Below are 12,748 nucleotides of genomic sequence, written 5' to 3'. Positions count from 1 at the left end.
AGTACAATGTTTATATGAACTGCTAGTAAAGGATAAATACAGTAAAAAAAAAAAAAAAAAAAAGAAAAGGATAAAACCAGTAAAGCTTAATATGGGGAGGGGAAAGTATTTAAACTGTATTAGCAATATTCTTTTTAACAAGAAATGTATCAGATGGGACATCTGTACTGGATAACATTTGCTTTAGACAAAAAAAAGCCTTGAAATGGATCAATTTTCATATGTGTCAGAATTATTCTTGGGCTTGGGATGGGGTGGTCCTTGGGTTACAGCTGTGCTCATGTCACTGTTGGTGTAACCATATTGCTAAAGGACTGCTGTGTTGTCATTTCCTCTGACCATGAGTAACAGAGTGGTCTTGTATCTCAGACTGGATACACTTGTAGTCAAATTCCACTGGGAGCAGGCGAAAAAGGGACATTTGGACTTTCTAAAATTCTCTTGCAGTTCATTGCACTTGATTGTGTCTTTCACTTTCTCCCAGGCTGCTGTGTCTTGCTGTGGGATGCTGTTGATAAGTTTTGGTTTCATTCCAGAACTAAATGGATTTCAAAGGCAGAGGAAGTACTTGCACTGAAGTAGTAAATTATTGAGATTATTTGCTAGGGACTGATCTCTTGCTGATGCTTTAATGTGGATTTCATCTGGGAAGTCCTTTGTAGGTGCTGTAGAAGGGTGAGTTGCCCAGAGGATTGCTTCTCATTCTGGCAAACTGCTCTTTCAGAGGCTTTGAAGTATTAGAATAACTCTTTTTTACAGGTCAACATAGTATCTTTTTGGAGTTTGCACTCAATGTGTGTCTTTGGCAAAACTTGGCCACATACAGGTCATCTGGAAACAATTATGCCAGTTTATGCAGTTTTGTTTTGGTCGTAATGCTGATGTTAAGAGATAATGGAGGCTGAGGATTTGTTGCCCCAAAAGGTGCTGAAGACTGTTATGTTCACCATATCACAGCCTGGTTAGCCTGTAGAATGTGTTCATTTTGCTGATCCCCTGTTGCTGGATTACAGATTACATTTCCCCTCTTTCTTGACATTTATTTTTATATTCACATGCAATAGATAAGCCTTTCTTAAGTTTATTGAATTTGAGTTTTTGTTTTATTTCCATCATGAAAATTAAAAGATCCACTGGGTCCAGTCTTGGCTGCTGAGTAGTCAATATTCTGAACAGCAGTGACTGTTTAGTTACGACCTGAAGATGAAGAGCTGTGCAGAAGTATGAAGCATTATTATTACAAGTTGTCAGTGCATACTTTTATCTTCCAAGGCATGTTTAATTGTATAGAATCACAGTTGTTTTCTCTAAGACATTTGGCCTCAGTTATGGCAGTGACTGTATTTTTGCTGACAAACTTAACCAAAACCCAAATGCTGTTAATTTTTAGTTTTAACAGCAACAGAAATTTGCCTGGACTAAATATATAGCACCTAAAATTTGAAAATTGAATGTTGTGAAATAGGTAATCTAAAGTTAATGTGTGACTGTTGAGCTGATAACAAAGTATATGTTGAAAACAATTTAGAAATCTTGATTCTTATGTTCAATTAACCTGTAGCTAAGAGGGTTAGTGATGACAGCATTTTCATTGAAATAGAGAACACTTTGAATATCACAAAGGAGGCAAGTACAACCTCTGTAGTGACATTCTTGGCTTGCTATGGGTTTGGGCTACCAGTTATACACCCTTTAGTTTTCTTCTATAAAAGAAAATATAGAGAGAGAGGATGCTATTAAAACTGGTAAACTAAGCAAAAGAAAATGATGAAACTTCAATCCTTGAATAAGCAAAACTATGGGGTTTTTTTATTAAGATAATTTTCCAACGTTATGAGAGGCTTTGCTTAAATTGTACTCTGAATTATCCCATGTTCAGCAAATTTTACTCTGAATTATTTCATGTTCAGCAAATAGGAAAATACAATACTAATTACAGCTCTGATCCTTTCATTGGCAATTAAAATATTTTTGTTTGCTCAAGGAATTTTAAAACTTGCTGGCAATTTCTTACTGTTATGTTGCTCCTTGCATTTCTTTCAAATTGAAGTCTGTATCAGTAGCACCATTTAAACAGACAAAAGGATGAATGATGTGCAGTTTTGAACCGTTGTTACGGTTGTGTCAGTTAAGAATATCTTCTTTCTATGATTTTCAGTAGAAGAGCTACCAAATGAACCTAGCAGTTCTGGCACATGAAATGTGAACAGTATAATGTTCCCTGAACCTTTTTTCACTGAATTGCCAAAGTCATGCTTTTCAAGAGCTTTGTGAACGTAAAGCACTTTAAAGAAATATTCTGGGTTCACAGCAGCAGAGAGCTAATGCATCTTCTCAAAAAATACATTGGCTACTGTTATAGGTCAGCATTTGCCAACATTTTCCGCAGGAGATGCCAGTTTGGAGTGGAAACTAAGAAATGGGTTGAGCGAAGCACTTTATCCTGTTCTTGGCGTAAAGCACATGAATAATCCCATTGACTACCCACGTGTGCTTTACTGGGACTGCTCACACAGTGAAAGTTAGGCATGTGTTTAAGTAACTTGCTTATTTGGGGGCTCACTGCGTGATGTCTCCTGGCAGAGACTTGATTTTCTTATGGCAGCTGTCATATGACCTGTGTGCAGGGAGCACAGTGCTGTCTGCGCTAGCTATGCAGTCCAAAGCAAAAGGCTATTTGTGTGTCCACCCCCAATTCGCCCTGCACTTCTCTGGCAACTAATTATCTGTTTGCTGCCAATTGTGCTCTAGTGTTTTTGGCACCCAACCACTCCAACTTGCTGCTCATACAAGTATTGAATTGCCTTCTTAAGGCAGAGAGTAGTCTTTTCCTTGTTTAAGACTATGTGTGGTTGTTACAATGTGGAAAAAAAAAGTAGGTTGTTGTTATAGTTTTCCTGGGTTTTGGCCAAATTCTGCTTTCTCTGTCAGTAATCCCACTGAAGTTGATAGAGATGCTAGCAGAAGAGAACCACCATTTTGGAGATCCAAGCTTAGTGCTGAGAGGGGCTAAACAGAGTTTTTTCCATCTATTGCGTATCTACTGGAAGCACTGTTCTTTATTTGAGAACTTCTGTAAACAGATCATCTAGGTAAATGGAGCTCTTTCAGCACGCAGGGAGGGAGAAGTTAAATGCTAGGACAGGATCTTCTTCAACCTGATATTTTGCAACCATTGTCTCTGCTTTGATTCAAAATTACCCACCAGCAAAATAGTACAACTTCAGGTTAAAAATACATTTAGTAAATTTTCCACCTCTGCCTTCCTCTCCCATCACCTGCATGCCCAAGGCAGCAGATGACCTTGGACACAGCATTTCCCCATGCTTGAAAAGAGGCCAGTCACAGATGGAGAATTGCCACAACCTGTGCACAACAGGTCTGCAGCACCCTCTCCTTCTGCACATTTCTCCTCAGGAAATACCACTTCTGCAGCAAGTTAGCACAGACTTAGAGCCTATATATAAAAGCAAGTCAAGCTAATAGAGAAGGCTACAGTTGTAGTAGACAATGATTAGTTTATGGCACCAGCAAGCCCAGTGCTGTGGTTGGTAATCAGTGATGCTCCTTCAAACTCAGGATCTCAAACTTTAAGCTTGCTTTACACTCATCACATCTGTTTTTTTGTTGTTTAGCCTTTGCTAACAACTTCACCAGAGAAGCCTAGGAAATTCTGAACAAAAGGCTGTTAATCGCAACTGAAAGGTTTAAATTAAATAGGTTTTCTAGTAAGTTTAGTAATCCTGGCTGGCAAAGTGCTGTTATCTTCAGAAACATGTGTCAACGAATATTCTTTAATGTATAATCATCTTAAATGGAGTAGGCTTTTGTTGGAGCTGTGTTCAGGAGAGTGAATGGGATAACATGTAATATGAGCCAGATGAAAAATAATATAAGTAGATTTCTTTACTGGATGGAAATTCGAATGCTTGCACAAACAGGACAGAGGCCATAAAGTATTGTTCTAACAGGCTGTAACTTCATGCGTGACATAGGAAAACAAGTACTATTTTCACAGGCCTTGAACAAGCTTATGGGAGTCTTTAAGGTGCTGTAGATCCAGTATCATAATATTTATTATTCGACCTAACCACTGATGAGCTAAGGATTAAATTATTTTAGAAGTGTATTAATAGGCTTTCAGGTAGCTAATGGTAAAGTATTTATGAATTGAAGAGGAAGTTTTTTTCCAAGAAAATCTCATGCATTTTCAGTGGAATACTTGAATCTACAAAAATCCGTATGAAAACAGCATAGTATCTGAGTAGTTGATTCATCCTCTGTGTATAAATAAAATATTTAATAGGCACTTTCCTCACTTAAAGCATAGCACTGAAAAGCAAGGACCTGAGTTGATTTTCTAGCTCCGATAGAGACTTCTTGTACAGTTCTAGGAAATCACTTAGCATCTCTCTGCAAGCCAGACCATGTAATGTTTGTCTGCCTTGTTGAGGAAAGGGGTGACTGCAAAACAAGTTAAGAATCTCCCATCAGAAGACAGAACAAATGGTTTGGTTTTCATGAAAGTGATCTGGAATCATTGCACGTATGTCTAGTAACTGCTGATTTATAAGAGTTGAATTATGAAGCTTTAATAAATGCACATCTCTTTAGACAGTGCTGCAGTACGTTACTAGCTGGGAATACTACATTGATTTGATTCATACCTGCATATTTTCTTCCTTAGATACACGTAGAAAGTGAAAATGTTCAGTTTCTCAAATGAAGATCAATTCAAAGAAACATCTAAATGTTGAAGAATCTCTCTGACTCCCCTGATTCCACTTAATTGATTTGGAAATCTTTCAAGGGCTGGCTTTCATCACTCTAAGCAATTGCTGAGAAACTTTTCTTTCAGTGACATTCCTGTCCACTTGGATAGTTCTTCACCCAAGCCTGGGGAGTTATTTCTTGTGTATTATAGCAAGTGACAAGTTTTGAATGATACCTATTTGTTAGTACCAGTAGTGGCATTTACATTGGAGACTAGAGGAACTATTGCTTACAAAGGAAGAGAATTTAAAATTCGCATGCTAGAGATAAACTGATGAGGCATTCAACTCAGTGGGAACAATAACATCTGCAAAGGTCAATGGGATGAGGTTTAAGAACAGAGGAAAGAAAACAAGAATGGATGAATCCATAGTTCTTTGAATGGTCTTTGATCCCCTGTTCTTTCCTCCATATGGTCGTTAGTAGAGGAACTGGGTCTATGAGCAGTTTTGTAATATGCCTGGGAGTGATCAGAGGTTGAATTTAGACCCTTTTTGGGACATACATGGATTCTAATGAATCCTTTTATTTTGTGTGTGTGTATATATATATTATTAAAAACAGTCTTCACATTGTGAATAGTAATAATGTATGTTCACTGTCTTACATTATAAAACTTCTTAACTCTCCCCATGGAAACCTCCAAGACACTGAACAGCAAATGAAATATGCAGACATGTCCAACTGTTAACTCTCATTTTTCTGCACTAGAACTGGAGATAATTGCTTTTCTTTCTGTTTAGCACTTTCAGACCATGTTAAAGACTAAGTTGAATGTCCTAACTCTTCGGAAAGAACCTCTTCCGACAGTGATCTTCCATGAACCAGAAGCCATTGAGCTGTGCACCACAACTCCTCTCATGAGGACCCGGACTCACACTGGATGCAAGGTACTTGGGGGTATAATGTTCAGGAATAAGACCACTTGGAGATGTCCCATGTGTGTGTGAGGGCTCTAAAGAGCCCAAAGTAACCAACGTGGTCCCTCTTGTTGTTCTGGAAACCCCATTAACTGCTACTATTACTATAAAGTTTCTAAATCAAAAAAGTTGTTTGGTGGGGTTTTTTATTGTTTGGTTGGTTTGGGGTTTTTTTGGTTATTGGTTTTTGGTTTGTGTTTTTTTTAAGAAAAGGAAAAAGGTGGGGAGGAAACTTAAATCTTGATTTGGTTAAGCAAGAATTTGAATTTGCCCAGTTACATCAAAGCACAGCTTCTGAAAAGCTGCTCTTCTTTAAAGTTTAATGGCTTAAGAGCCTTGAGTATGTTCTTCTGTGGTAAGAAACCATTTGGAAATAGCCAACGAATCTGCTTTGTTTGCATCTTTTCTTGGAGCCATTTTCTATGGTGGCAGAGCTCGCCTACCATTGCAGAGCCATGGGCAGCCTTGCAGACTGAGGGGGCTTCGCAGCCAAGTCCTCTTCATGCAGCCCAGCTGTCAGTTGTAGGGAATATCCACCTGCCCTTGAGGGTCTTAGTGAAAATGCAGAGGGCTGGGCTTCAGCCTCCACTGCTCTGTAAAGTGTCAGCTCTAGAAGAGCAGTTGCCTGATGCTATATGTACTGGAAAAGGTCCAAAGTGCAATTAAATGTCCTAACCCCCTCCCCTATATACACACATGCGTGAATTTTTCCTTGTTGTAAGATCTGAAGTGAGTGAGATGGGGTTGAAGAAATTGATTCCTGGTGTGTTCCCCTGCTTCTCTTGGCATACTGTGCAGATAGCAGGGGCTGTGTGCATGCTGTGCAAGGCTTTGCTTGGGCACTTCCTCAGCAAAGTTTCTTCTTGGGAAGTGTCATTTTTGTTTGAATTTTTGCCTGTCACAGTAGCCAAGAAACAGACCACTGCTGGGTGTTGAAGCAGTTCTGCCCTGTGCTGACACAGAGGAATGCAGGGCAAGTGACCCTAATATGCTTTGGATGGTAGCTCATAGCATCTGCTCTTCCATGGTGATGTCTTTTGTCCTTTATGTTGACACCTAATGAATTTTTAGAGAATATTAGCTAGCATAAAAAAATGGATCACAAAGTATCCAATTTTCACCCCTAGTGAGAGAGGGTTCAGACATAATAATACTTTCTGAAATCAGTTTATCTCTGTGAATGTGTGTAGAATTTAAGTGAATCATTTTACTTAACCTGAAGTTCTTCAACTGGAAAAGATGGATTGCGGAGAGACGTTGAACCCCTCAGTGAAGAAGATCTCATTTATATTTAGAGATCTCTTTTATTTATTCATTTGTTTTTCCTGTGATGTAGCATAGTGGTAACTAGGGAACATCTGCTGCCACCATGCTCCCCCTTTCCTGCTTGCACTGTTTCACTTTCTTCCCTTCCCCTGTGAACTAGTTCACCCCCTGCCAGTGCTGGAGACTCCTAGTGGTGTTTTTGGGGTGGCGGCCAACCCCTCTTCAGATGATTCAGCAGTTGTGATTTCCAGTGGGAAATGCCTTAGGAAGATGATTCTGCATGTATGTTGCTCCTCTGGCTAAGAAACCCTCTCCAGTCATTAACTAAAAGGCTCTGATTTTACCCAGTCTGTCTAGTTGCAATCTCTTTCTTTCTCCCCTGCCCCTTTTTTTATTTTTTCTTTGTAAAAATATATTCTTCTTTTATGGGCCTTGTATCCTCCAGCTTATAAATAATTAGCTCCAGTTTATAAATAATTAGCTGGCTTCTCCTCTTTTCCCTCTGCTTATTAGTTTCTTGTCGAGTGATATGATAATAATGTTGCCATAACAAAGCCAGTATTTTATAATATGAGTTTTCGCTCAGTGGGGTATGATTTACCACTGTTATTCCAGGTGTAAGGGAGGGGAGGTGCTGTGTGTCACCAAGGCTGGTACCACCGAGCGTCTCTGGTTCTGAGACATGGGCTTTTCAGGCAAGAGCACAGCATTCAGTTTTCGCTTTCTTTCATGAGTCACACTCTTTTGATCCTTAATCATTTTATTCCTCTTGACTGAAATCGCTCCAATTTTTCTATGTAATCCCATTAATGAGATAGCATCATTCTTCTGACAGAGGCTCCAGACATCTAATTTTATTGCACAGTTTTAACATAAGCCTCAGCTGGCACCAGCTTGTTATGGGAATTTGACACATGCAATTGCTTTGCTGTTCAGAGATCTGGGCATTGGTTTTCTTATGCAATTGCTCTTTTCGTTTTCCTTCCACTGTGAGACAGGCTTCTCTTTGCTCTTTCATTTGGTGTTAGCTGCTGATTCCAAAGAAACAAAACTTTGCTGCTGAGATCCAATCTCATTCTGCAACTGAATGGGGTTGTTTTAAGAATAGCAGAGAAATGTCTTGCTTGAAGTAGCCTAGGGGGAAGCCCCACAAAATTTGGAAAGTTAAATAATTGAGAAATTTGGAGAGCTTTTCTTTCCTGTCCAATTCCAGATCCAAAGCAACTTTGTTACCATCATGTTTCCTAAAAAATACATTTTTACTTACAGCAGGAGGCTGAAGACTTGTTCCTTCTGTTACTGCACATTTACACCTGCCTGCTGGGGCTGCCTCTGCTGGCACCATTCCCACCCTTCTAGACTTGTGGGCAAGGGTAGGATTGTGGGCAGGATTTTACTAAACAGGACAAATAGACAATATTGGCACTTATTTGCAGCACAGAGCTTTAGGTGCACATGTTTTGGGGTTTGTGGTGCTGGTTGTGCAGAGAGACAGGGGTTGACTCGAAGGCTGTAGTTCCCAAAGGGCACCTTCTTGCCCCCCTTCCTCTCCTTTCCCCACCAGTCCTGTTTGTGAACAGGGTACCAACAGCCCTGCACTCTGGTGTTGCAGCCCCACTCAGCAGACAGCCTAAAACAGAGCAGGATTTCTGGGTACAATAAAGCATTCGGACTCTGAGTTTTTCCTGGAGGGTCATTTGCTTTTGTTTGAGCCATGGTATATGTTAGGTGAGAGGCAGGTCTCTGGCCCCAGAGAAACCACAGCTTCTCATTGTCCTCCAGCTGAGACCACCGAGGCAGGGCAGTGGAATTCTGTGCCCAGTGAGTTGTCATCTCTGGCAGCCACAGTTGAGCACCCATGTGCATCCTGCCTCTTCCCTGCGATGGATGTGGCATTTGTGAATGCTGGAGCACCAAGTGTTAAGGTCAGTTAAGCAGTTAAGGCTGCTCTGAAGAGTGATAAAACCCAACTGGCTTATTGTATACTTGTGAATGGCAAGTATCAGCTTTTAAGCTAAACCACCCATTGCTGGGGAAGGACAAAAAAGAGTGAGAATAAGTCTTTTGTTCTTACTAGCTAGTTCCTAATTTGTTTTTATTTAAATAGAGCATGTTTCTATATAAAGGCATGACTGTGATTTAGATGTGTGTATATAGAAATGTGTTTATCCTTGTTTAGATTCTAAGGATTTTGATTAGACTGTGGCTGTCCTGCTTGTAGGTCTTTCATGTCAGATGTTGTGCACTCTTGTGTTTCAGCTGGAAACCCTCTTCCCTTATCACAACACTAAGAACCACCAGATGGAAACTGAAAATCTGGAGTATCTCCAGAAAATAAGTTGCTCTCTACTCAGAAATGTGTGCTTTCTCTGTGCCTTTTAACAGATTTGATTTAAGTTCTGTGCGTTTTATTCTTCCTTAATGTTCTAATTGGTTTACACTGATTCTAATGTTTCTTGCTTTCTGTCCCTTCGGGCTATGGTGGTGGCATGAAGGAAACTGCCTGAATGACGCTCCCTCTTCTGCTGTAGCTTTTCTAGCACTGCTGCAGTAATATGAAAGGACAGAGGTTAAAAATGCTGCCTGTGATTTTTGAAGTGGTGTCATAGGTTTAACTTTTTATTTATTTATTTGTTTTTAATCTTTCTGTTGGAAGGCTTTCCAAAGTGAGGTCAGTGCTGAATAATCAGTAGCTTGTTGTTATCCACCTGGGTTAAACGATCTTATTCCTCTAGTTCCTACCAGTGGACAAGCTTTTCTCAGCAGCTGGAAGGCAGAGATGAGGGGAGCGTAAACACTGCAAATAATTGCATTCTTAAGACTAGGCTTTTATTAAATGGGAAAATATATATTAATGATACAGTGTTTGCAGGCCTGTCTTCTTGGGTTGAGATGGTGAGATTATTAACTCAGGCTTTGTGGAAGGTATAATGCTGAAATTTCTGTGATAGTGTATCTTAGTTGAAGATTGATGAAAGTGTTGTTTAGCAATTTGTATAAGTGACATTAGAGTGCTACTAGCTTTTTAAAATCAAGCCTTGCCCACATTGATAGAGATTTAAAAAATAGCAAAGAAGTAATATAAATAAATGGAGCTTCATCTTTCAGAATAGCTCAATTACTTCACTTAAAAAGAAAATGGTTCCTATACTAACCTTGCTGCAGCGTGGTGTGCACAGTGTGGTTTGTTCAAGGTCTGTACAGCAGGAAGGGGCCATGGCCACGGTTGGGCTTCCCTGGCACAGTGCAGTATCAGCAGTTAAGTACAGAGCTTGACTATTGCAACTCTGAGGCACACCTGATGTTGTTACACTTGTGTCAACCTATTAACTGGATTTCAGGTGTTTTCTGGGAGAGCTGGGCAGTGCCCGAGGGGCCTTAACCTGTGCAATGCCAAGGAGCTGCCCCTGCATTCCTGCAGCCTGCCCTCCAGTTGCAGCTCTGTGCCCTTTCACCAAAGCCACTGGGTCAGCCCGTTGCTCTTGTTGCTGCTGTTCTGGCCTTGCTGGCCTCTGCCAAGAGTTTTCATTTTCCTTTTTGTGTCTCTGTCTTTCTTCTATTTTTATTCTTTTCTCAAAAGTAACTTTCACCATTAGACATAATGCATGCTGTCAATGGTGGGCCCTACTAATAAATCTCTGTGCACATGAAACTGTCTCAAGATACTTGAGCAACAGGATTTACACCAGGGTAGCAGAGACTGGAAGTTAGACTGCACAGGAAAAGCAATTAATGAATTTATAGAATGAATAGTGAGTAATACTGATCATGGTCTGGTTATGATGCATAGAAATAAAATGTTCTTATTGGGATACTTATTACATAAATAAAATACTGTCTTAAAATTGCCCTGCTAGGCCTGTTTCTAATTCCTTGTGTAAGAGAGTCATTTAGGAATAATGTCTGCTCAGATATTGCTGCCTATTTTTGGTTTTCTGCCTTGTTAATTTTGATTGCAAAGGCCTTGCAGTGGGATTGTCTTACCATATGCATGCAAAATACCCCACTTCTACTCAGATGCCTCCACAGCAAATTTATTAATGCTGTGTTGCTGCTCTTATTCGTCATTGCACTTTTAAAGCTTAGAGTATTGTTCTTTGTATTTTGGCTTGATGGTTTTGTTTGGTTTTTATTTTCCTCAAGAGGAAACTTTCCCAAGTTGTTCTGCCCAGCATTTCTGTCCCATGCAATCTGTGCCACTTGTGTCCCATCCTAATCAGCTCAGCCATGGTGGTGGTCAAATACGTTATTGTTTTAGCTTTCAGAAGACAGTGTGCTCCCCATCTCCAAGGCATGGAGGCCCCTCAACATTCAGAAAATGCTCAAATTGATGAACGATTCTCCCAGTTTCATGCAGCCCAGGAGCTCACACAGTGTGGTTTTGGTGGTGCCAACCCCAGCCCCGTGCCTCTTCCTCTTCGTTGATCCCCAAACCCCAAATTTTTGCTCTGGCCAGCTGATGATAAGGCAAATGGCTCCCTACTGCTGCACTGTTATTGGGTATGGTTTGGTTTTGTGTGTCTTAATACTGAATAAATCAAAATTAATGCAAAGAGAATGTTGTTTCCCATTGAAATACTCCGAGACCAAGGTGATTTTCCCTGTTTGTACTCTCCTGTTGGCTCAAAAGGGCTGAAAGTGTGCTCTAAGACTTTCTGAGATGGGGAACTCCAGATGACATAAATGAGTGGTTAGCAGTCTAGTGTTTTGCTGAAAGTTCCGTAGGTAATTTAAAGAACGTACTCCTCTTGAACATTTATTGCTATTTTGGCTACTGAAATCATAGCTGGTTGGACACTGCACATATTCTTAAAACTGCCTCACTTTATCCTTATGAAGCTTAATAAAAATGTTCTCATTGCAGCTATAGCATTGTCAGGAATGATTGTTGTGAGTGCAGTTTATCCAGCTGTAAATACAAGTCCAGCTACATGCCTGCTCTTCATTACGATTTTGTAATCCTGTAATATTAAGATGGCCATTAACTTTAATAAAGAAACATATTAAATGAGACAAGATAAACTGTCCCATCACATCCCAGCCTACTGTTTTCCACCATATTTAATGGGAGTGTGAAGCACAGAGCTTATTTTCTTCTTGCCTCATTAAAGGCCTTCTGCTATTATCCTTCAGAATTACATATTTTGTACTGTGAATTGAGAGCTTGTTTTTCTGCTTCTTTCTCCCCTCATCAAATGAACCAAAAGGACACGTGAACTCTTGAATGCGACAAATCTCAATATCTTCAGTATATTTAGATATAGTGCTCATTGGTGAGAGATACAGAAGTTTTAATAATGTGTTTTTTAAAAGTGAAGTGCATCAAATAAACTCATGCCCCAACAAGTATGCCATGTAAAGATGAAGTATCTTGTTTACTTAGTGTTGTATTACAGAAAAAAAAAAAAAAAAAAGACAGCTTAATGGTGAAGCTAGGGAAATGTAAGCTGCTTGCAGAAGCCTTACACATGACTGTATCCCAGAGCGTTTTAGATGATTTGTCCAAGTCTTCTTCTGATATTGAAAATGGAGAGTTGCATGTGCTGATTTCATGTAACTATATGGTAAGGTTCTGTTCTGCACCTGTGAAGTTAATGAGAGCTTTGCCGTGGGCTCCATTATGAGCACGGTGGGATGTAGCCATGCAGGATGGCAGACGCCCTGCCTCAGGCAGCATACACTGCATGGTGTTTGGCACTGGCTGTTCTCAGCTTTCAGCTTCAGAGAGGATCTCTTTTGCATATGATTTTTTTTTTTTTTTTTTTTTTATTACATGCATGGAAAACCCA

At 39.9% G+C, this 12,748-nt stretch overlaps 1 protein-coding gene across 1 annotated transcript in view; it reads left to right on the top strand.

Annotated features, from left to right (window-relative positions):
• Positions 1–12,748, top strand: part of PID1 (phosphotyrosine interaction domain containing 1) — an 89,048-nt gene that overhangs the window by 28,943 nt on the left and 47,357 nt on the right. Inside the window, exon 2 of the mRNA XM_030495771.1 lies at positions 5,517–5,663. Within this exon, the coding sequence (XP_030351631.1) occupies positions 5,517–5,663 (147 nt within the window). The remainder of the gene's footprint in view (positions 1–5,516; positions 5,664–12,748) is intronic.

The sequence above is a fragment of the Strigops habroptila genome, chromosome 8, assembly GCF_004027225.2.
Source record: "Strigops habroptila isolate Jane chromosome 8, bStrHab1.2.pri, whole genome shotgun sequence".
NCBI lineage: Eukaryota > Metazoa > Chordata > Aves > Psittaciformes > Psittacidae > Strigops > Strigops habroptila.
The sequence above is the reverse complement of the archived record's forward strand: the minus strand, read 5'-3'. Positions and strand labels throughout refer to the sequence as shown.